Raw genomic sequence first — 26,326 nt, 5'->3', positions numbered from 1 at the left:
AAACGTATTTAGGTGCTGAATTTTCATTTTTATTTTTTGGAAGAAAATACAGGAAATCTCCTCTCTCTCCCTTTCTGCAGGACCTGCAGGTTGACATGAAGGAAAAGATGCAAGCTAGTAGGTAAAATATGAAAACATACTTTCTTCCTTCTTGCTCCTACTTCTACTAACACCATAAGTTTTACTAGAAACAAGTAATGACAGAAGAGCACGGCACTAGTGAAAGAATATAGAAAAAATAATCACATCCATTGGGGACTATGTAGTGCAGTGTCCAGAGCTGTCCCACACCAGACCTCCTCAGGGCTACTGTTTCAAGTAAAAATTAAACATTACACAGAAACAGTTCAAGATTGACATTTTCCAGCTTTGTGTCAAGTTACATTATTTGAATGAATCTCAACTTTTAAAAACATCAAAACACCAAAGAAAAGCAGATGAGGGCCGTATTAAAAAAAAAAAAAAACTGAGAAATAAGACTCTCACTAGAAGCAGAACAGCCACCCATGTTGAGTATTACCAGAGGCAGGATTAGGTAATGATGTCTTTAAATAAAAATTACCATCCGCTCTTTTTGTTGCGAGTTCAACATGAAAAACATTCATTACTCCATGAGCACTTTTTGCTTGTGCCCTTACTCAGGGGGTGCACTCAGTTTTTGCACGCCCACCTCACAAGAGCCCCAGTTGGCCAAACCCAAAAGGAACCCAGCATGGCGCTCAGGGTCAATGCAGTGTGCTCAACACAGCCCCAAAACTACAGCAGGAGCTCTTCAGAAAAAGGCAGGTGGGATTTTTCTCTAAGTTACCCCAGAAATTCTACGCCGTCTTTAATAACAGAAAGCAGTCGACCGCCCTCTCCTCTCATCTCTCAAGCACTTGCAGAAAGCCTGCTCTTAACCCTGCTGCACAGGCTGAAACTCCCTTTCATCTTCCATTTATTTTCATTTTTACCTGAAAGGCAGAGGAGAGCTGGGTTTTTAAGCACGACAATCCCAAACGGGGCTGTTTTGCAATGTATTAGATTGTGGTCTCCTTCCATTGATGGCAACGCATACCTGAACTTCTGCAGAAATAACAACTTCGCCCTTTTGATTTAAGTATGGCATATATTTAATGTAATGTTCATCTATATATGTTCTCACTGTTTAAGAACTCGGCACAGGTGTTATTAATAAAATAAATTTATTTTTAAAAAGGATGCTATTCTATAAGCTTTGAAGCTCACACATAGCCTAACTTAACCCAGCTTTGGCTCATCTGGTCTTTAAATGACTCCTTTCATGTGGTCAGCCCACGAGCCATACGTACTGCTGCTCAATCACGCCACTGTACATCGTCAGCGTGAGGATGATTTGCATGATTTGCATTTCCTGTACCGTTTGAGCTTCAATGAGCTCTAAGCACCACGTACAAAAGAAACCACCGCCAAGTAATGCAAAGATTTTAGTTAAACCAGATGAGAATGTTTTAGTCAAGCTGCCAATAAGAAAGGAAAAAAAAAGAGTCTCAGGGATATCCTGTTAAATAAGGATTTATTTGTAGGGAATCTGAACCCTAGACGAGTAGCTACTTCTCAAATCTGAAAGTTGCATGGATTCCTTAATAAATATGGCCAAGAATCAAAGAATTCAGTAAGATATTTTTTTTTCATTTGTGTTGGTAAGATTTTGGCACCGCATTACGTTACCAATTTATGTATTTAATAGCACATAAATGGGTTCTGATTACATTAGCTTTCCTACCGTATAAAACTGATTAAACCGAATTCACCCTTTGCTGGTTAAATTTCTCCCAGTGAAAAAATCTTTTATCACAAATGATCAATAAAAGCTGTCGGACAAATAGCTCTGATAGAAGCAGCACTACAGCGGGCTCAATGAATAAGTACGAAAGTGAAGAAAAAAAACGTCGCAGAGCCTCGTCGTCACGAAAAACAGAGACAGATGGGGAGACAGACCTATATGATGCTACAAATAGATGAATATCTTGCAAGGATTGCAACAAATGTTTTAAGACGGAGTCGAAATTTGAAAAACTGCAGATTTGCTCATGGTGCTGCCTGTACGTTCACCTGAAATCCACAAGCTGGAAGATGATCGTTACATATATTAGCAAGGTTTCAAAAATAACAAGAAAAATGCACGGTGTACTTCACGGTTTTGCAAGATCTTTTCCAGATAATGACACAATTACTGATGCCGTTATTTAGCGCAGTTCCTGTGTTAGCTATTAGTACAAAAAGGAATTAAGAAAGTTTGCTTTAATTACTGCTTTAAGAAACCTGCTTGAGGTGTGCCCCTCCGCAGCTTAAACGCAGAGGTGTGAACTTCATGCGCAACGCTGTATTTTACAACGGGTCTCAGCTTCAATTGAAAGACAAATTCAGCAAGTTGAACATCTCATAGAGCAAGCAGCATCTGAGCAGCCGTTCATCACGTACGCCTGATAGCAACTGAAGGCTGTCTGCTAGAGCACTGGGGGAATCTGCATACAATCATGCTTAATGAAAACCACAGCCAACTCCCACCGCTGCTCTTTCCAAAGGACATTCATTCTCAGAATGTTCAGTTGCGTCTTCAGCTCCCTGGATTATTGAAGTGTTACCAAGTTGTAAGAAGAGCATAAGGAGTTACCGAAGGGTTAAACTCCTTCTTGAATATGAAAACTTCACGTATTCCATCGCTGTCTGCAAACACACAGCATCACAACATCCTATAGCATGACTGTAACATTTAGCAACAGAAACGGCCACCATATTAAAAATGCCTTCTGTCATTTTTCCACTTAGAGATCCCCTGCATAATGCTCTTATTCAAAGGTCAGCTAATTTTATTATAGAAAGTAACTAATAACCTTCATTAATTCTTAGAAGTGCAGATTTCTAGCACATCAACCAAATAAATAATACACTGAGGTAATACAGTACAAACCAAGCTGCTGAATATAAGCTCTACTGTGCGAGCAAAAAATAAAAAATAAAAAAATTTGCATTTGCAACAGACAAAAGAGGTCATTAGAAATGTAATACATTTTTTTCCTCAAAAGCTGGAATACATAGAGCTGAGTAAAAGCAGATCTGCTGATACACACCCATAGTCCAAAACACTGAGAGCATCTAAAGAGGTGTTAAATGTTCTCACCTGCACATGGCCAGGCACAATCCCCAGTGCTACACAGGATGTGCCCAATATTGGAGAATCTAACCGAGGATTTTCCTTACAAACTTTCTAATTTAATGACCAAATAACGTGAAAATATCGAAGTTAAAAACACGCGTGTTTATGTTTTACCTTCACCATATCCCTTGTTGGGAAAGCACTATGTAAAATGATTCACCAACATCCACAGTTTTTATCAGGCAATTTTCTCCCACACCAGTGGACTCGCATGCAACGCTATTCATTATCAGCCTTTCCCAGCACACTGCTTTCGGTTAGTTTGCTCCTAAGAAACATCACCGCGCTCGAAACTAAAAATAGACTGCTATTTTGGGCTCCTTAATCACATGAGGAAAAGAAACAGTTTGTATCAGTCTTCTTTAATTTACAAAATAATTCCACGGTGCGCCCTGCGCATATATCATGGAAATCACTGGCGCTCCTAAGGCAGGGCAAGCTGCACGCCTGCTGCCGCTGGAGCAAAACGTGCTTTCAAAGATCCCAGCAACAATAGTCTTGTGACTAAATAAGAAACAGAAGCAGAAGCCATGAGCCAAGCAGATACCTATCGGTTTCCTTGAGCTTAATCTGATTAAAACATGGCTCTCAAAAATGTTAAATAGAATGCCACGTCAGAGAGCAGGCATATGATAAAAATAGCTCCTGACAGGAAATCATTATTAAACAGGCATTACTAGTGTATCTGTTATGGAAATTTCCCTGTAATTTTTCAAGGTTTCCCCTCATGCTCTTCTTCAGTTGCCTGTTACACTTTTTTTTTTTTTTTTTCTTTTTCTTCAATGGCGTTTAAGTTTGAGATGTAAAAAGAAAATTATCACTGCAATTTTCCGACTAGATTCTGCTCAATACCATCTCAAGTACGTCGTACATCATCTTGTCATTCACTTTAACAAGAAATCACATAACATTCATAGGCAGAAAATAACCCAAAACGGGCAAGTGCCACTGTAGCAAAAACATACTCGTATGTCACAGCAGAAAAATATCTTAAATTCAATGGCTTTTGTACTGAAAGCATCTTACACATTTTTAATTGGAGAAAAGCTGCTAGGAGTGACCTGAAAGCTATTCTGGTGTCCATCAGCCAGATAGAGAAAAAGTAAACTTTTGATAATATGCTATAACACACATCAACGTTAATATTTTTAAAAGCTTAAGTAAGTAAAATAAATTTCAGCACTCAAAAATCCCAGCCACTGCAGTCCTGCTCAGTGCTACCATCCACCTCACAAACATCCCAGCCATCACAGGAAAAGAAATCTGGTTTCTTTCTTAAACGTCCACCAACTGGATTTTTCAGAATAGTAGAGTTCTCAGATGTTTGGCTGGTTTTCTGCTTGATGTCTACCCTGGGTTTGAAAACATTTGTCCCAACAAGGCCACACTATGCCTGACCCAGCATGAAGGGATCATGCATCCCATTGGCAGTGGCACTTCAGCCTCATTCCATAAAGTCTTGCAAGAGCACTCCCATCTATTCTGCTTAATATCCATCTATTCTGCTTAATATCCCTCTCACATTAAGAAACTGTATCTACCAGAAGGATAATTCAGCTCGTGGTCTTACTGCAGTCATCTCCCTTGACAAAGCAGAAAAAAGCACCCAACTGCGAAACATCAGAAACCAACAATCAAACCATCTCTACTTAAGTGCAAATTTAGTTACATCTCAAGGCAACACAACTCAATGCATTCTGCTGATAGAGAGGGCCCACAAGTCTAGGATCTGAATCCCTACAATAGACTTCTACCAGGACACGTGCAATGTCACAGGGAAGGATAGGCAGCCTGAAATGCCAGGAAGAAAAGCCAGTGACAGTTAAAATGTCAGAATATGGTAAAACACAGAAATGGAAGGGGTGTGAGAAGCCAAGGATGAATGAAGATGGAGCCCATCTGCAAAATGTTCTACAAGCAGTGCCTGAAAATTTCCTCCAATGCTTCTAAAAGCCCAAATGCAACCATAAGGGTCTCAAAGCAAAAGTTCATTCAGATGAACAGCACTGCTCTTATACCAGTATCCAGAAGCAGTGGTTACTGTGCTTTCCCAGTGGCACTAAAGAGCTCAAAGCAATTGGTATGCACAAACCAGAACTTCTCTGCCCACACTCCCTTGCCAGCTTCAGCCTCCCCAGACCCCATCTTTTCACCACAAATGTGCTGGCAATCAAGAAGAAATACCAACTTCCACACTGAATTCTCAATAAACACTGAATCTTATCAAAAGAAATACGCATGCCACATAGCTTCCCAGTTTGAAATACAAACACAGAAGTACAAGCTAGCAGACTACGAAATTATTACACTATTATTAATAGCAGCAACAGCATTGAGATCATTGGAAGAAACCTTCAAGATCATCTGGTTCCAACTACCTGCCTTCCTCATTTGCTGCTCCTTCTCAGATTTGCTTTCTCTGTACTACCCAACGAGACAAGACACAGTGCAGTGGAGAAACTTTCAATCTCAAGGCTCTTTACACCCAAAATAGCTACGTGTACAGTTATATGGAGGACTAATCCAGCCACTGAAGGCTAAATGAGTCATCCACTTCAGAAAGATGACCTGTAATTAAACAAGAATCTACAAAACTGTTAACTGTGAGTATCAATTTCAACCTCTGCCATGAAGAGCAAGAAGCATCCTACATACTGGAACCATCCTAAAGCTGAGCTGCCCACAAAGTAACCTCTCACCTAAGGAAATTCTTTTTCCTTAAGAAGCCAAACAAAAACAATCTAAAATATTTATTGCCACGAATTTCATCCTCGTTCCATAAACTGCTTAAGAGACATGACATCATGCTAACTATCTAGACCTGTCTGGTTGATAACAGACCCAGATTTCACACTGAAGACAAAGCGGCAGAAAAGTGGAAGGGTGCAAATCTACAGGTCACAGCAGATGCTGAACACCAGTCTGCTTTGTCAAGGCCAGAGCTGACAGTTCTGAAATCACAGGAGGTCTAGCAGTGGCCAGGGCTGGCAGCACAGGAACAAACCTGGCCAGCCTTTCGCAAGGCTGCTGCCCACAGCTCCTGGCTACAGGGCTTCTCCACAAGTCAGTGCATTTCACAGAAGGCAGAATGACAAGCCTGAAAGAAGGTTAATACTAATTGATGTTTGCAGCAGGGTGTAGCAGGGAACAAGTTCAAAGTAGCCATTACAGAGAAATCTACCTTAAACATACCCAAGCGTATCTCAAGGCAGACTTCTCCCCAGTCATAAACATTTTGCTTCCAGGCCACACTGCAAATGGGCTGATTTTCAGCTTCCAGTTGGCATACAATGAAATTCCAAAGCAGCACTGCAAGAGCACTTGCAAATAGGTTTACTGACACCTTAAACTTCCCAAGACTCTGTGAAAGAGCAGTCAGTGAATACCAGGTTGGAGGAACCAAACAATCATTTGTGAATGTGAGCACCACCTGAGCCTAACATCACTGCAGCCACAAACCATACTGTTCCTTCATACAAACTTATTCTAGCTCCTTGGGGCAGTTGGAAACTTTCAACCAACAGAAAGGTAATAAGACAACATAGTTTTGGTTGCCATAACGCTGGTATGAATGAATGATTTCACCCAGTCTATGAGGCAATCTCCTATGGCTAATTTAGTGAATCCAAAAGTTAAAATGCTGCTTTCTTATTCTGAGCGCATAATCTCCTCACAAAGACTATTTTCAGACATTTAAAAGAAAAGTTGATTTTACAATAGGAAAAATGAGTGTACCACATTTCAAATCCATTAAAATATAAAGTTCTGGTTACAGGCGCAACAATCTGCCTAATTAGTTTTTCCTAATTAGCAGGATGCTCTAACCTCTTTAATAAGACTTCTGTGGACAGAATGTTCCATATTGGTTATCCATCTGAGGAAAAACTGAACAAATACTTCTGGAGCACAGCTAATAGACCGAGCGTGGTCGGGCTTCGTGGTCAGCAGGCTGCTCACATGGGCTGGCACTTAATGCTGGCAATCTGCAAAAAGATGAAATAGTCTACTTAAAATGTACCACGGCTTGCATGACAACTCTCTTCATAACAACGGTACTGTAAAGAAAAAATTAACGGTATCATGAACATGAATTAATGAAGTAACTGTTTTAAATTCAATAGGATGGAAAAAAAAAGAAAAAAGAAAAAAAGAAATGAACACACGTATGGGACCAAAATATCCTGTGCAATGGTGAGCAAAAGAGATAATGGGAAGGAATATACCATGGTGATGCTGTAACAGCCCCAAGTGCAGCTGACCACTTGCGCTCCATCATGCAGCATCTGCATTGCAAATAGGTTTGTTTTATTTTTTTATCTTCCCCTTTGTGATTCAATCTTAGTCTGAAACAATTAATAGGCAACAATACTACCTCTTGCAATAAAATACACTCCCATCATTACTATACATTGACCACGTAATTCAAACTATCAGATGAGAGAAATGCAGAGCTCTAGCCATGTCTTTGGACAGAGGCAGATGCCTGAGATAAGGACAATTCAGGCCTTTACTTTGTTAGGAGTTTGCAGAGGAGCTGCTGAGCTTAATCTCAAAATATTCTTTATACAGCTTAAAAAAAGCAGGCAGCACACACAGGTATCTCAGGCACCAACCCATTCTCTCTGCAGAGCCCACCCATGCTCTGAACACGCTGGTCTTGCACCCATCAATAGATCTCCTAAAGGCACAGGAAAGCTATTAGATTTTTCATTTTTTCCTCATTGGGACCTAAGAAAACTGAGAACCATGTGCAAAATATAACTGAAGAACAATCCCCTGAAAAATGCTTGCCAGACAGTAACAATAGGAGGTAGAGACATCATAAATATTGTTTTTAAGTATGCCTGAATCCCAGAGACCCTATCCAATTCACAATGACCTCCCATACAATTGTTAATGATGGAAATTAGTGCTTTAGAAGGGTAGATATCTACTTTTTAATAATGAAAGTATATGCTACTCATCATAACATAGCAGGGCACACACAAGACAAGCCTTAGGTTTCCTGCTCTGTATTCAAAATAAATTAAAAAAAAAAAAAGATGAGTTTTGCCATTTGTAACTCGTGACGCAATTTTGAATAATTACATTACAATTCATTCTTCCTGTTTTGAAACTCCTATCTACAACCTCTTCCTAGAGATCTGCTGACTCGGGTAAGACCTGAGATCTGGGTTCAAAGCACGTAAGTCCTGGATGCCTCAGCAGCCACAGAAACTACTGAGGTCTGATTCTGAAGTAGCCTGGGGACACAAGGCCCTCTGCAAGGCCAGCATGAAATCTCACCAGAGGTAGTATTATAGCAAAACAGATTCAGCTTGCACAATCTTGAGTAGACAGTAATGCTAACAGTCTAGAGCAGACAGCAATGAGGTCTCTGTAACCAGGTCCTGTACCACATGGGTCTCTTGTCTGCTTTCTTGAAGACATCAACTACAGGAACCTTAAATATAAGGGCTCATTCTCGAGGACCCCAGATGACCCAGAATACTGATGCTTAGGGAAAGTACCAGAGAGCAAAGGGAAAAACAGTGATTAGTCATGATTTGCAGAGTACATGGGCTTCTTATTTCCTCCCACAACAGTCAGGAGTCATGCTAAAAAGTGCATAATGCCCAATGGCAATGCTGGGCTAACTCAAAATACCTACTAATTTTCAGGGAGCTCATAAGGACAGGATGAAAAAGACTCAGTTTGGAGGCTAAAGTCAAAAAAAAAAGGAACAAACAAGTAAAAGGTTAGTCTGCTACCAGAGACAAAAATACTTCAAAGAGTTGCCAGATAGGGCAAAATAGTGTGGCTGTTTGTGAAGAACCCCTGCAGTCACTGCCCTTCACACCCTACCTACTAACCACATCAGCCTCTGCCACAGTCATGATGCACTGGACATACTTGGAGGAAAACAGGGCTAAAGCACACATTTCCTTTTTATCAATGGCTACAAGGCAGACAGAAGTTATGTCTGGCACTGTAAACAGTATGATGGAGCACAGTTCTTTCAGAAATAACATCTAATTTTGGCACATCTACAATTTATTACAGGACAGCTATAGCAAGAGAAATTCTCCTCCTAAATTAATTTAGGAATCATTTCCTTCCAAAAAAAATAAAATAAAATAAATAAAGATAACTTTTTCATTACAACTTCCCCAGCAATTCATCTTTTTTTTCTTGCATAATTTTAGTATCTCTAGCACTCACTATTTCTCCAAATGCATTTGGCATATAAATTTTTTTAGCTGTTACGTTTTAAATAAAATTGATTAGCAGGAAATTTCTGCATATGCACAGTTTAAAATAATTCTGTTCCTCGGGGTTTAAACACAGAGATGTCACTACGTATGATAACTGTTTCATGTCTAGTGAGTTACAACTATTCTGTCACAAGTATGAAATGTATTTTGCTCACAAAAGCCAAAGGCACTGTCAAACCTGCAGTACTGCAGAAGAGCAGGAGAAAAAATGCCTGCAAAATAACTGCTACTAGATAATGGTCCCATTTATCATTCTTAAATTCCATCTTTAATTAAAAATAGGATATCCTTTCACATAAATAAAAATTGCATACGCTCTAACAGGTATAAATTCTTTCTGCAATTTTTGCCAAAAAAGAAGAAAAAGTATCTATTTGTTTTTGATGTTCTGTCCATGGCTGTTTCTTTCACTCTTTCCTCAAGTTGCTATTACACAGAAGTGCAAGCTGCAGTGTGCAACAAGTAAAATGGAAACAATGAGAGTTAGAACGAAAAATGATGAAGTTGGCAAGGTTAGAAACATAAACAATAAAAAAAATAAGCGCTCTGAAATGGAAAACATTCTTTAAAATGATGGTGTCCACTGGACCATCAGAGTATATGTGCAGGAGGGAGGGAGGGAAAGACACAGACAAAAGACAGAGGCAAGAAAAGGAAAATAGTATCCAGGAGAATAAGGAGATCACACAGATCTTCATTACAGAGCAAAGAAGAAAAAAGCCTTTCGGTTGCTTTGTTTTTGTCAAGGATATTCCAATGAACAGACAGAACGTACTTTGGTTCTTGATATATATATATTTTTAAAGGGAGGGTAAATCAACCATCATCCCAATTCGAAGTCTACTGAAGGTACCATTCCCAAGATACTTGTGCTTAGTAGAGCAAGAGGGGAGAGGAGGAGGAAACAAATGGCTCCAACTGCAGTTTGGGGGAGTCAGAAGTCCCTGTTAAATTTAATGCAGTCCAATGCACTGCAAGTTGGCACATAATCCAACTAGGTATACATTTTATATTTAAGGAAGAAACATCACAATCCACAAAGTTAAGTACTTTACGGGCAAGTTTAGCATTTCAATTTGCTTCAGAAGAGTGTTTATATGAAGGGACTCCAACAAGCATCCTCACATACTGTGCCTCAGCTCCCAGCTGCAGAGTCCCCAACACGATGAACTAGGTTCTTTTAGATTAAACTAAACCAGGAAGAGATGCTCCTGGAGAGCATTCAATGCACTCAGGCCACCTCTTATGGACATGCAGTCCATTGGAAGCTGTCCACATCTGGTTAGACAGACAGCTCCCTGAGGGATGGCTGGACCTACAGCCCCATGGTGCTCTACAGCCTCCCCATAAACCCCATCCATCTGCAGTACTTGTTAACATACTGCCTGCCTACACAGTCACATGTGGGTTACAATTCTAGATCTGGCTGTAATCGTGGAAGAATCAAAGAGATAAAAGGAGAAAACAGCCTTCAGTACATTTCTAGAGCAACCTATCTAGCCCTTCTCCAGTGTGACCCACTGCCAAAAAAAAACACCCTGTGACAAACCGTGAGACAAGCAACCATTTGAACCAACATTTAAATTATATCCTCTGCATTACATTTAGAAACCTGCTCTTCTGAAAGGTTTATCACTGCCACAACAAGCAGAAGATACCTGCTGTACAAGTGGATGTCCAGACGCTTCGCTACCACAACCCTGGCTGCCCTGCAGTGGATCAGGCTATAAACCACCTTCCTCTAACAGCCCTCCTGTTGAGAACTCTTCTTCACGTTGGGTACACATTAACCCCACTGACTAATTCTTGCTCTGCTGCAGACTGGCAACTGCACCATCCCTGGCAACCTGAACAGCAGCGTTCAGAACCGTGACCTTCCATGTGTGTGGGTCAGGCTAATGCATGCAGAAAGGAAAAAAAAAAAAAAAGATGAGTGGCAATGCAGACCTTCTCCCAGACAGTTTCACTATGAACAGTTTGCGTTATATAAAGTTTCTTTTTATTATAAATACTTCACAAAATACAGCCAAGCTCTGAGTACCCATTAAGAAAGGCAGGTATTTGTAACACTGGTATATGAAGTTATAAATCCACATCACGTGGAGGATCTGACAAAATTTGTGCTTGTTTCTAAGGTACAAAAAAAAAAAAAAAAGATTAGGAAAGAAGCAGCACAGAAAAGAAAAAAAAAAAAGATTCTTCTCTTTATTTGATACAAACCACAAGCTCTGTTTCTTCCCTTTGAAAGATCAAATTAGTGTTACAGACCAGAATGACAATGAATCGTAGAAAGCATCATATTCCTTATTATACAGTACTGTATATATTTGTTATTTGAAAATAGAAATGTAATCTATAAGTAATCTAGAAATAAAATATATACACAGCAACCATTTAAAAGGACAGATAAAATGCTCATTAAAACCCTAAGTGCAGAAATACTGAATCATAATGCACAATTTCATTACATTTTACTGCCAGCAATGTAAATATCAATTCTCCAGGTGATTCATAAAATTCATTTTAGAAAGAAAAATAAGGATTTCCCCAGGCACTCGAGAACATAAAGGAAAAACACATGCTACAGTTTGAAAAACCAGACTGTTCTTTCATTGTCTCATCAGAATATTTTTCTGGAATTTCAGCAAATCTTTTACACATCAAACGGACAACTGCCACCTCGCATTAGTACTGTCTATAGATCATGCACCAATCCCAACTAGCTTCCTTCCCGCTCCCGCACCTCTCCTTGCATTGTGTTAATCATTCTGATCTTATTTATGCCAAATTTGAGATCATATATATACTTCCCTCGACTTCAAAGGGAAGTGGCCTTGATTTAAATTCCTCTAAAAACTCTTTTAACTCTCCAAATTGTGTGTTAGTGCCTAATAGAAGGACCGGAGCAGGGAAAAATGCACGGTGGGCAAATTAAACAACTCAACTTTTTGGAGAGAAGCGTGCGTGTGGGGGTTTACACACCAAAAAAAAAAAAAAAAAAAAAAAAAAAAACGTAAAGAAAACCTGTCACTTTTAAAATGAATAGCTACCATCTGCCAGGATTTTATCTGAGGCAAAGTTGATTAATGCAAAGCGAATGTTTAAGATCATATTGCTGTCTCCCTGAATAAATTTCAGGTAGTTTGCTTACTGAATTATTTGTTCTGTTTCTCAAAAGGTGTTGTTTTTTTTTTTTTTTTGCTGTTGTTGTTACTAATGTTGGATTCTTCCCACCCCGTTTTTAAACGCAGCCAGACCTAAGAATAAAAGCATTTACTCTTAGAACGTCGCAGAGCTGTGCTGCTGGCTGCCCTGCGCGGCGGCAGCAAGGTAATTAATCTGAGAACAAAGGAGATTCCACCTCCTTCGCCGACTTGAGGAAAACTTTCGGGCAGCCTCACTGTGACACTGCAGAGAGAATTTTAGCCGTCTGATTCTGAGCACAGACAAAACACAGCGCCGGTGTCACCCGCAGAACGAAATCACTTTGTGTTTAGGCTTTCCTTAAGCCTTCCACCGAAGCATTAACCCTCATTTACACAATTTTCCCACTGCCAAAAACCAAACAAACAAATTAAAAGGGAAAAAAAAAAAAAAAAAAAAAGCTAAATTTCTTCTTGCTTGAAACACAGCAATTTTCTTTTGTCAACTTTAACGAGGCGCAGATTCACATTAGTGTTCTAATAAAAATCATGCTCGAACACAGATTTTACACCCTTCTAAAGAAGTTTAGCTTGAGAGGTAACATCCCAAGTTTTCCAAACAGATCCGGGTGGCACGAAGCCAGAGCAGACAAAGCCCACTTTTACACGTACGTTCCCACGTTACGTACGCTCAGCATCAGATGGCCTCCGAGCTCCCCTCAGCAGAAAGGAATTCACACCCTTTATTCAGGCCGGGACAACCTCCATTATCTGGGGCTAGAGAAGCAGAGGGTATCATCTGCGATGCGCCGCAGAACTTCATGCCGTTCCATATGGACGTATATGCTCTTTGCTTACACTCCAAGCTGGCTGGACAAGAGCCAGATTTGGTCAGAAGTCACCAAGTTGTTTTAGCTCAGTACACGGTGCCTGTGTCTTGTATCTTGGTAGGGCTTATTAGTCGAGGCTCAACACAGCGCCAGTACGGCCATATGGCCTTCTGGTGCGAAGCGAGCTCACTACCAGCTAGTTCAAAGCGTGGGCAGAAGGAATGTGGATGTGTTTGCACAAGCCCGTGTTAAGTAACCTTTGTGAACTCAATGGATTTGTTGGGTTTTTAAGAAATAATTTTTTTTAAAAAAAGGAAGTTTAGTACCAATGAAATGAAAGAAGCAATGACCGTTTGCGCAGCTAGGGAGAGTAACGAGGAGCTCGAGATGAGGCAGCATCTCATACACTCATCCATGTTAAAAGCAAATTGCCCTTAAAATAAAGGAGGCCCAGGGTTCCTGGTTTGGTATCTCTACAGCAAAGCAAGCACACTATGATTGGTATCCATCCATGAGACTACAAGAGTCAGTTACAGCCACGTTAATCAAACGTGGTACCCTGTCTTAGGGGATACTGGCTGTTGCAATTAACCACTAACTCATTTCTTTGTCCCTTTGTGCGACTTGAACAAAGTACAGAAGACAACTCACCAAGCTGTACCTTAGGGGTACACTCTATACATAACTGGCAGAAATATGCAGTACACACACACACATTGTAACCTCCACACCAGCTCACACCAGTATTCTGAGCTCTGTCCCATCTTCAGATGCAATGGAGTTGAGCAAGAACGTCAAAATATACAACGTCAGTGATGATGATACAACATATTCACCTCAGTATGAAAGCAAACACCATAAAATAAGTAAATATAAGTATCAAGTAATTTTTTTTTAAATTTCTAAGTCTGTGGTTGCATTTTATTTCACTAACATGCTACTCATAAAAACTATTAATTCATTTATTATTATTTAGGACCAAAAGCAGGGAAGATCTTTAACATAGGGAAATTATTTCTCTACCCACGCAGATTATACAAAGGTGCCAGTAGTTGACATAAAGACATAAGGACACAAGACAGAAGCGTTCCCAGCACAAATGGGCATCTGTGTGTTCAGCCTTAAATGAAATGCCTAAAATTTGCCTGCTTTGCTTCAGTTGCAATCTCCAAACTTTTTCCCCAAGACATACTGCTTACAGGTATTTTTCTGAGAAGAATGCAACTAGCAAACACCAAGTTTCCATGGAATCACTCATACACTGAATTAATCACTGGAATAAAAATTTACAGGATCACCATTTTTATGAGAACGTTTTCAACAACACCAGTCAATTAGTTAGTAAAAGTGACTCTAATAATGCATGCTTTTTCCTTATAGAAATGAATGAAAGCATAAGATCTGAACAACCCTTAATTGTGATAGTCTCAAAATGTTACTTACAAACACAAACCAACACGCACATATACGTTATAAACCCTTGGAAGATGACACCACACTCCTCAGATTCCTTCTCAGAGCTCTATTAATTGAAACAACGATTTATTTACTTTTTCTCCTCCATAAAACGTAAAAAGCATAGAGTTTGTCTTTAAAATATAGTTGTCAAATATCAGTGGTATATATATACTAACATTTACCCGAGGGGTATTTCAGGGCAAGAGTTTGTTACAAATAAAATCTTTATTCATATGAACAGCTACCTGGGGGGCAGTACTGAATGTAACACATAATATTTATATATGTAGGTTTTTTTGCAAATAATCCAGCAGTGCTATTAAAGCAAACTAGAAGCTATGCTGCACTTCAGCCTTTCTGCTTTGCAAATCTAAATCTCATACTGCTAGCTTGCATTTGAACTACATTTTCTGTAGAGAACAGCCTCTACTAAAAACGTGCTTTTTTCCCAGTGTGCCATGGTGATTGCTATGTCTCTTCCATTTCTGACCAGGGCGAGGAGGATGCTCTGGAAAGTTGCAGTTGTACCAAGGGAAAATCACCTGAGTCACTGCATGGCAACTCAGGAAAGCTTTTGGCAATGTGGCTCCAAGCCTTGCTCCAGGGAGTACATGCCTGCTCTCCGATAAGCAAGTATTTGCAAGTTCATCACAAACTCACTGGTCACTGCAGAGTATCTCAATTGAACATCTATTACTCTTCAGCTCATGTTCTGCTTCAAAAGCACTTTTTAAGGCTGAACAGCACGCTGAACTTCACTCAAAAAAGAACAAGCCTGCCTCCTTCCCCTATATACACACAGTACTATCTACCTTTTAAAAGGAAGACATACAGCCATCTGCTGCGTACACACACAGCAATATTATCAGACTTGTCAGCATCAGTATTACTTCTCACACGGCGTCCTGAAATTAACTACAGCTGGAGAAACAGAAATTCACTAACACTGCTCAGTTACCAACAGTTTGCACTTGAGATATCTCTGACCTTTCTGTATTATTAAATGCACAAACAGAAACAAGGTATTTATGAAATGTCATATTTTAAAAACATCGCTTGGAAGAGAAATCTTTTGTTCTACAAATAAAGTCAATAATGTAAATAATGTAGATTTGATATTTCCCACTACCTCACAAGAAGGTTTAAATATTTAAATGTGCAATTCAAAACATACACTCCTGCCAGTTTGATAATTTCATCTTCACAAGCAGCTACTGCCTGGGAAGCAGATCTTAAATGGTTACCAGTAAGCTAGATATAAAACAATCAATGTTAATTTTAATCAATGATTTTTCTAGTAGGGTACTGTAGTCAGCTTCATTAGGTTGATGCATTTATACTTTCAATTTAAAAAGGACTTGAAACATTCAATTACAAAACAAACATTAAAAATGAGCAAGGAAAGTCATAGAAGCTACTTCTGAATCAGTTTTCCTCTCACCAGTCATACCAGCCTAAAACCTGCACATGTGGATAAGGTGCATACCCATGTTAAACACTGCTTCTTTGTGAACTTTGACTATTTGATTCTGTCTGATCAAACACTGCCTGCAACAGCACAGAAAAAGCTTTCCTCTCCTTAAGATGCTCCATTGGTTAGATCAGATTTATTTGTTGTCAGTAAAGGTTATATTTGCACATAAGTCTATGACAGATTGCAAGTTTATTAACTTCAAGTGAGTTTTCAAGCTGCTGGGTTGTTGTTTTTTTTCTTTCTTTCTTTCTTTTTTTTTTTTGGTGTTTTTTTCTTGTTGCTGGTTTGTTTGGTTCCCCCCTCCCTATCATTTCCCTCCCTTTCCCAAGATGTGGGTTACTTGACAAATTGGAGTTAAGTTATCTTGGGTCAATGTAACTGTAAGTTAAACTAATGAAGTGTATGTCTATGAGTGATGTCTGATTAGTTTAATACAGTTAGTGCTGGACAGCTTGGGCTGCTGACCTTGAAGGAACAGAGATAACATTGCAATGCGTTGGAGGATGTGGTTGTGATACAAGACAAATTTACATAACAGTTTGTCATATATACTCCTCCAAAACAAAATTGTTGCAAAAGGGAAGCAATAAGAAACCAACACTAAATGCCTCGCACAAGACAAATGGGAAGAATAATTAGAATATTTGGCTTGGGATGGCAGCTTATTTGAAATGCAAGCTGGAAGAGAAAAGGTGTACATTTATATGGCATTCCAAGGCAGATTATACACTGTGGTGGGCAACACTGTTCAAACACAGCCTTCTACAGCACAAGATCTACTCTTGAAAAGACTGTGCTCCTTCCCCCGTCCATTACCTCTCCTTGCTCCAATCTGGAGTTAAAAATACCAATCCCAGCTCTAAAGAGTAGCCGGTTGGCACATCACTCAGGTGCACCTGGGGTCCTGCTGAAGTTCATCCTGTGGCTGAAAAGCAGATGCTTGTGCTGTAACATCCCCGGGCATGAGCAGTCCCTCTCCATGAAGGCACACAGTGAGTCAGGTACTCATCCAACTAACCACACGTTGCGTCACTGCCTGCCAATCATCTCACCACATCTCTGCTGATCAGGTAGGCCAAGCAACATTGCTACTCTAAAGACGTTTCGGTCCTGGAGTGACTGATTCTCACTATGAGATAGCTATCTGTTGCCCTAAGTAGTCTGCTTTTATCAGTCCAAGTTCTAGCAGGCAGAGCTTTGCTACTTACCTAAATGCATAAAAGACATCCATAGGTGCTGGCACATTATAGAACTGGACAATCATTAAGATAAAACAGAACCCTTAATCCTGTAGGTCAGCTTGAGTAGTACAGTGATAAATCAGACTTGCTAACAGGTAACAGGGAGGTAAGTGAGGATGCTTGTAGTGATCAAATCCATGCGATCTTTCACCCTCATCTTTAAAACAGTTTAAATCTTTCCTTACTTCTAAATTCACTTGATAAATTTAAAATAAAACGTACGTATACATCTCTAAGCAAGTAAGCATCTATGTATACATACATTCTTAGAGACTTTCAAGGACCAGCAACATAAGCTAAAGAATTTTAAGATATTCTAAAGGACTGTAGTGATTTCCCATATTTACACCCAAGGAAGTCAGTGCAATGTGATAAGCTTCTTAATGCCCACTGCTAGTCTCTATTTGCCTGTGAATACACATTTGCATACAGAGAACTGAAACTGCAGCTTAAGCCCTCCCTGCCATTTGAGTTTACCCAGCTCCTGGGTTACCTGTAATTAGCACTTGCTGGCACCGTTTGCATGAAATAAAGAGCAGCAGTCCGTGCTTTCCAATGCCACTTCTTGGCAGGGAGCGTACAGAGGACGCATTCTTCTTTCAGCTCTTCTTGAAGAAGATCCATCAGCTGTTTGTGGGAACCGCCATAAAAAGCCTCAATGAGAAGAACACTCATTTTCCCACTGCTTCAGCTCTGTCTGAAATCTGAAAAAGACAAAAGAGAAATAATTTACTTTAGAAATACACAGTATTTAGGTCGGTTGGTTGTTTAAGGATGCTGGAAAAAGCAAAAACTACTACAAGATCTACAGCATCTTCGTTCTTTACCTGAAATGAATCCCTTTGTATTAAGTTAATGGATTTACTTCAGAACAATTACAATGACAAAACTACAATGACAAAAGCATCACACCTATTTGCTTCAACTCTTACAACATATAATTTTAAATTTTAAGGGAACTAAAATATGTAGGACTTACAAATACCGTATTTTTTGCTTTGTTTTCAATCAGATATTTAAAGGTAGCTTCACTCTGTGGACTTGTAAATGCATCATTCCTCAACAGGCTTGGGGTACATTTGTAAAACACCTTTATTTGTTTTTATATAGCATTATTTCTTTCACTGGAGGTAGATGAAACTGAAGTACAACTCAAATACATTTCTGCCATTATTAGCAAGTGCTTTGGCTATCTGGGCTTGAAGGAATGTCTGAGAGCAACCCAAGGACCTCAGGACTCTCTCATCTCTGGAGCAGTGCACCCCAAGCCCAGAGGAGATGCAAACCATGCTGCTGTTCTTCAGTGCTCCAACACTGGAAGAGAACAGCTCTGCAGGCTTAAGGAAGCTGTCGCATGCAACCACGGGGCTGCTGACAAACAGGAAGCAAAACGCGTTGCCCAAAGTGAAGGGAAAGATGACTGTTGCTCAGCTTTCATGAGTCACAGATTTGGGGTACCAAAAAGCTGCTTTGCAGATGCTTTGACCAACACCGCCAAATAAAAAGGTCGCAAACCAAACTCTGAAGACCATTCACCATCCATGACACCTGTCCAATCAATTCCTTCTCACCAGGGAGGACCCTGGTGTTCACTCCCTGCTGACTCAGTGCCTGGGCTCCATGGTTGATGCTGCCTATTGCAAGACACCACATCCATTCTGTATCCTGCCATTTCTAGTGCTGTCAGGTTGGAAAAGTCCAATCTCCGAGAGCAGGAAGTATTCTGTTATCAGATCTTAGAAAACAAACGGGAAAAAAAAAAAAGTGCATTGCAGTCATCAAAAGATCAACTAGCCAGCAACAGAAATACTGAAGAAACATAATTAGAGGACAAAATATAAGAAACCTCTAAATAGTTTTGAGTCAATGGCCCATCACTGTGCAACAGAGATGTCAAACTCCTGGGTCAGTACAGATCAATTAGTAAGAAGGAAAGCATTCCTCCTGTGCTCTTTCCTGTCACAATCCAGCCTGGATTCAGGTTATAATTTGTTCTATTACTCACTTTCCCAATCTGTTTCAAGTAAATTATTTTTTTAACGAACATTTTTTTCAAAAGAAAGAAAAAAAACCTGTTGTCTGGAAGCGGTGAATTCTCTCTCTTTCGGAGTTTGCTACTTTGCAGGTAGCAAGGCAGATTTTGATCTCTTTTCCACTGACCTAATTTCAGAATCACACTTTTGAAATCACTGGCGTTTTCTGAATTCACAATGATGTAACTGAAATCATAATCCCTACTCCAAAGCCCTTTTGGAACCTGCAGGGTAATAACTGCGAGAAAAACACAAGCTGTGTTGGAATATGCGCCATTCACCTACGGAACCATTGGTAATTAATCATGCTATGCTCGTCATCAAACGTCGCCGAAACTTTAACTCAAAGGATCAGAAGGAAGCGTTTTGCAAATTCAAAAAGGGGGCACAGAGAAGTCTGAAAAATGCCACTGAGTGAGAATGAGTTGCGGTGAATTTGCCAATCAGTAATAATTTGTTCATAAAATATCTGATCAAGCTGCACTCCCCCAGACTGGTTCTGAAACCAGCCCTTATCGCTAGGTTTAGCTGAATCAACAATGTGCTCTCGATTCTATTTCACAGCAGTTTTCACTGTTTGTTCCTCCCTGGGACAGGAAAAGACGCATTCAGCTCTCAGGTTTCCCTCTTTCTTACAGATCCTAACATTTAGGTTACACTGCACTCACCCTTCTATAAAAGGTAATTAAAATGCATTTTGCAAACGTTACAAAAGAGTTCGCCATACAACAAATTCCTTTTGGCTGTTGGCGCTGAGAAATTTCAAGCTTGGATGCACTGTAGGGTGTATGGAGGTAGCTTTGGCTACACGAGGCAGAATGGCACCTGGAGGTCCCACACCAACAGCACCATGACAAATAGCCATGAACGAATTTCTCAGGTCTAAAGCTCGAGGACTCTCTTACAAACACCTTCCTCACCCCAAAATGTAGATACTGCTCAGGAAAATCCTCACCAGCACTTGCAGGATTCTGGTGTCACACAACCTACGTGCATTACAAGTCATATACATTCATGACAAATGTTACGTGAAGTGCAGTAGATGGCCTTGTTGGCTGTTTTTTGTTTGTCTGTTTGTTTTTTAAGATGCTACTTAAATATGAAACCACCGAACAGTCATGGCAACACAATACACACTGTGTTTACTTCGGGAGTTGACTAATCTGAAACAATAAAAATGCCAGCCACTAAATCGTGTGCTTTAAAAACATACACTGATAATGCAAAGGAAATTATATTATATAGAACTAATAATTCCCGGTACTTAAAAAGTCACAGAGGAGGTAGGACACAGCCATTTACCCCATATTTCATCCACACGACTTCCAGTTTTGTTCACATACAAAAATAACATCTATTATTTCTACTTTATTTCCCTTGACCTAGCCAAGTTAAGGTAAATATCTCCTATATACTCCTCAGAGGTCTCGAAAAGACACAGATGATAAATGGCCTGAGAACGTTCACCGTATCTGATGGAATGCGATCCTCAATTAAACATAAATCACTCCAGGTATTCTTTTACTCATTTCAAAGAAAACAACAAATATTAGAAAAACATATCTGCTTTCCTTTCCCCATTACTGGGTTTCCTCTGCTCTGAGCCAGCAGCTCAGCCCAGGCCCCAGGAGCACAGCACTGCCGTGTCCAAAAAATGCCTCTGTGCAAGCATCATGTATTCAGGTTGGAGCTGAGTATTTGAGGTAGACGTTGGGGAAAAAACTGGCTGGAATGGGAACATCCCACTCTGTGGTAATAATGCCAAAAGTCATGTGGTGGAGGCACTGCAGGTCCCTAAATGGGCTGCTGCTGTTTGACCCAACAGATTTTAATAAAATAAATAAATAAATAAATAAATAAATAACTACCCTGTAAAGAGCATTAAATATGTATTTAAATGGCACGGAAGACTTAACTGCTCAAGCAGTCACAGAAACCACTGCTTTGTTTGAAACTCTAGGTAAACACCAACCAAGTATTTCTGTTCACCAGCCTAGGTAACGAAAGCTCGTCATTTTCCATGATTTATTAAGGAACGTACTTCTGCCTTGCCTGACAGACAGAAGTGTGGTTTCACAAACATCAGCACAGCTCACATCAGGAAGCCATAATGAGCTCTGCTCATTGACGTATTCAAACAACATAAATTACAGATCTCGTTTAAGTATCTGTCCAACCAAATAGTTGAGCAACAATCCAAAACCGAGGGAATAACTGTTAATATATTCCATAGGTAGAAGGCTGCTATTAGTAACAGGAAATAAGGTGTATGGTTTCAGTAATGATTGTTTCAACGGTCGCAGTCCCACACAGACATGAAATTTCTTCCACCACCGTATCCAGAGCACACACAGCTGGCTACAGAACCCATCAGGTATGCCTCGTGTACATAAACACACTTACAGCCTTTGATGATTTCAGATAAGCACGCTGCCATACCTATTACAAGCAATAACTTTTAGTGCTCCACATTCCGGTAACATGGGATTTCCCAAAGGGCCATTGCAGACCCTACCTTGCCCCCCTGCCCCTTCCTCCTCCCAGCAAAGCTGTGATGCAGCACACACACACACACACACACACACACAGTAACCCACATCGAACCAGTCGGCACTGCCCTCCTACTCATGATAATGACTCACAGAAACTCCAGAGTTATACCTTAAGCACAATTGCATTTTAATGGTTGACCAAATTTTAACTCAAAAGTACCGGGGTTAAGTCATTACCAAACTGGTTATTTGCACAAAATGAGAATGCCACTCCATCTATCTTTTATATAAATCAACTGGAAAAGGCAAGAACTTCTCCCCTCCTTTTGAGAAAGTGGTAAACCAAAATGGTTCACCTTTGTCTGGACGTCTGCACCAGCACCAACATCAACTTACCAGTGGCACCCAGAAACCAGACTTTGCCCATCCGCACAGCCCAAGAGCTGCACACGCCTACACAGATGTCTACACTGAAACCAGGATGCACGGCACTGTCTGATTTTATTCCATTAAACGCTAAAATACTCTATTTTAGTTCCCTTTGCTTATCATCTACACACATGTTTGTGAAGGCTGTGTTCATTACATTGACAACCAGCTCCCAGCCAAAAGTAAAAATAGAGTGAATGGGAGAAAATGGCACAAGTCCCAGTGGCCTCAGCCAGGTAAGCGTTCCCATCTGTGAACTCTGCCTCAAAATCCCTTTCAATATCAGCCGTATTTACCACACTTATTTGAAGTGCTTGGTTAAAGGACTGCTAAGTTGTTCTTCTACGGACTGTTTTAACGCATCCTGGAAAATCAGCTGGTTGTAATACACTTTAAAATATGCAATTAATTACCAATTTTTCAACTTGCTTTCAAAGTAAGAGCTGTGTGAGTCTCACTGTAGTGCTTGAAAAATCGTGTTCTCATGTGTGAATCGCTTTCGTTTTGATGCAAAACCGATATGGATGTCCCCTGAAAGATCACTCGCAGTACACTTATGAGACTCCACCAGCAGTCCCAATGACAAACTTTTAAGTTGAGGCTTTAAGTTAAATATGTGTATTTTTTTAATGTTTTAGATCAAAGTGCCATCACAGGACAGTTTTTTTTTCCAGAAAGGTTATTACTGACTGACTGCCTTCTAATGCAAACTGACTTTCTAATGCTCTTCTAAGAAAGTCAGTCTGCATCTGCAGAGAAACACAACAGAACTAAGTCCTAAGCTTGCAGGTAATCAGAACAGGAAAACTCTCCTATCTTAACACCACAGGCTCAGTCTGAGTCTATAGCATTTGACCAGCAACATCTGTAACACCGTGCAGTAAGCACTGTCCTGCATTCTTGTCAGTTGGAACCTGCCAACATACAGCTGCCAGTCTTGGTGCTGCCCATCACTTCACTCTGACAGCTGGCAAAGAGCCCACATGTACAAGTCACAGGGCTTCTGCGCCCAGCAGGCTCTGTCTCACAGAACAAAGACAACTTCTTGTTTAAAATCTGCCTTTTACTTCATTGCAGAACACAGAAAGGGTCCATCATGGAAAAGCAATGCTGCACAACTTGTGTTTGTCATCGAGGGCTATGATCATGGCACAGAACATGGGATGAGTAACCCTTCTGAACGTGACTCCTTGCCAGCTTCCTCATCCCAATGCTCGAGGTTGAGCACTAACAGGCAGAAGTGTGACTGCTTCACTGGCTGCAGCCCCAAAAGAGCAGAACTATGCACCACGACTGGCAAACTTGAAGCCTAAATTAATCTCAAACCCACAGCACGACTTCAACTGTAGCTTCTAAGCAGCATTCCCTACTGTTACAACTTGAAGGCCGCTTGTTTGACAACTGAATTGACAACAAGCAGCACTTCCAGGCTTCCTAAAGAAGACATAACTGCAATCTGTAAACTTGCAACCTTTATTCTTGCTGCACCAAAATAGATTAAATCTTAAATAGATTAAACCTACTAAGTTCTTCATTTACAAAAATACACTACTTCCATTGCATTACGCTACAGAAACTTCTTGCTTGCCTTCTTGAAAACTGCTTTCCTGAACCAATGACCAGACTGGCCAAAATCTGGCTGTACCACAGCTGGTTTACATGGTGGCACGTCCCCTGTAGCTTGCCTCTGTGCCTGCAGCCAGGTGAAGCATCTCTCAGCTCCCCAAGCTGCGTGGTGACTCCTTCCACTTCTGGGCAACTGCTCATATCCTGTCCTTAAAGCATCCTGCCTAGCATAAATACATAAGATAAACAAAGGGAGAAAAAAAAAAAAAAAAGGAAAGAAAACCAAAAAACTTACACAGAACGTTTCAGGCTCACGTGAGATATTCAAAATCCTACAGTACTTTGCAACTCTCAGGAGTTCTCACTGATAAAACAGCATTAACCTGTGCATGCTAAGGGAACAGTGTTGTTACAAATCCTTACAAAAAAGCTGTTAATGCATATGCAGGGCGTGCATTTTAAAAACTCCATATTTCCACTGCCTTATTATGTTATCCATATAAAGACACTAACGGCCTTCACCATTTCATGTTTTTGAAAAGTGAGGAAATTTAATCCTCGACTTTTCCTTTCCACTTACTTTCTTGACAGAGCCTAAGACTACCACGAGTACTTCACATCTATATGTCTAGCCACCCTCAATCAAAATCTTTGAAGATCTTAAACTATATTGAATAAATTGTTTGGTTTTTTCCAATGGAGAAAAACATCTGCACATCACATTTCTGGTTAACTCACAGACAGGCACAGCCACACACCGTGGTGGGGATGTGCAACTAAACATTGTTTATCAACTACTTCTATGTATACAGACTACATAAAACAAGGGAAGTAGTTGTGACATTTAGTTAGGAGAAAGCTTTCTTGATTTCTAGGCCAAAAAAGAACGGCCAAAGACAAGAGATGTGATGAGAAACAGGGTCCAGGCTCTGCCATGAGGATGACCGCAGCCGTGATGATCCCTCCCATCACACAGTGTAGTTCTTACACTGAATTTGTCCACTTTTTTCCTCCTTTCAATGGCCCCAGTACATCCACAGAAGATGACGACAAGAGGATGCTGCCAAGTACTGGATATTACACAATTGATCATCTTTACAAAATGTTCTAACAGTATTTTGGGTAGCTCTTCAGTCCATAAGAGGCTTTTCAAAAGAGAAACAACAACTATATCTAATAAGAGCACGATCAGAAAATGTAAGGTATAACAATTGTAACTGATAGAAAATTAGCTATTTCAACGTAACAGTTAATGATAAACTCCCATCTGTCACGTACCTCACAAGCCTGCTGATACAATAATGATAACTTAGTTTAACAGAGACTGCTGGTGTTGGTGGATGGTACGTTGGTTTTACTCAACTTATTTGGACTGTGTTTATCGTTCTTGAAGGCTTAGGACACTTTCCAAGACTCATCTTTTTCAGCAGTGGACTTATTACAACAAATTTGTCAATATCTGTGATCTTGAAGTCTTCCATTAGGTTTAAATAGATGAAAGATACTTGATTTAGAATTTCTCTCAGTGAATATAGGACTAATAGGTGTGGTAATGGGAGATGTAGTGCTATTTTTAAACTTGACAGGAGACATATTAGTTGCTAGTTCCCTATTACAGAAAAAGCACCAGTCTGGTTAATAATAGGCTGGCATGTTGAAATTTCTCCAATTTATTAGGAATATGATCAGAAACGTGTTCCACTCATTCCAGGCTTCAGACCAGCTTCTATATAGGAAGGTAAGCTGCGTTTGTAACCACTTTAAGCACATACATACTTGAAAAAGTTACATGCAAATATTTGAAGTCATTGGATTTGAAAGACTTGGTCTATAGTTCATATTGGCTAATTGATTAAAAGACAAAAGGCTTGTTAAAAGCCATCAGTAACTGCTGTGAGAGCTAACAGAATCATCCCAGATCAAAAAGCAGATTTTAAGTAGTAAAAACTTAAACAATAAATCATTCTCATAGCTTGACAGTTTGGGATTCAGCCCTTAAAAACATCCTTCTTGTACAAAACCTGGAATTCTAAGAGTTAATCTAAACATTAGGCTTGGTAGCCTGAGATGTTTGGCAGCAACTTTTGAGTGGGCACAAGCCAGATTTATTTTACAGTCAGAAATAATCCATTTGAATATGTGATGAAAGGATCTGCATCTTCAGTCACACCTTGAGTCAATAAAAAGGATGGGATGAGTTCTACTGTCAGATCTAGTTCTGCTGTGAA

At 40.0% G+C, this 26,326-nt stretch overlaps 1 protein-coding gene across 22 annotated transcripts in view; it reads right to left on the bottom strand.

The window, feature by feature from the left end:
- The window catches only part of QTMAN (queuosine-tRNA mannosyltransferase), a 170,017-nt gene that overhangs the window by 100,128 nt on the left and 43,563 nt on the right, over positions 1 to 26,326 (bottom strand). For 18 of the 22 annotated variants that reach the window (XR_016468109.1, XM_090143510.1, XM_090143506.1 and 15 more), the window contains one exon: positions 18,072 to 18,282. Coding sequence is in view for 17 of the 22 variants with exons in the window: in XM_090143510.1 (XP_089999636.1) it covers positions 18,072 to 18,253 (182 nt within the window). In the remaining 5 variants the exon portion in view is untranslated. Of the gene's footprint in view, positions 1 to 7,003; positions 7,162 to 18,071; positions 18,283 to 26,326 lie in introns of those variants that run through there. The other 4 variants (XM_090143518.1, XM_090143519.1, XM_090143520.1 and 1 more) reach the window with 2 other exon arrangements.

Source organism: Phasianus colchicus, chromosome 7 (genome assembly GCF_987193195.1).
Source record: "Phasianus colchicus chromosome 7, bPhaCol1.hap1.1, whole genome shotgun sequence".
NCBI classification, from domain to species: domain Eukaryota; kingdom Metazoa; phylum Chordata; class Aves; order Galliformes; family Phasianidae; genus Phasianus; species Phasianus colchicus.
Note: the sequence above shows the minus strand (reverse complement) of the source record. Positions and strands in the feature narration are given on the sequence as shown.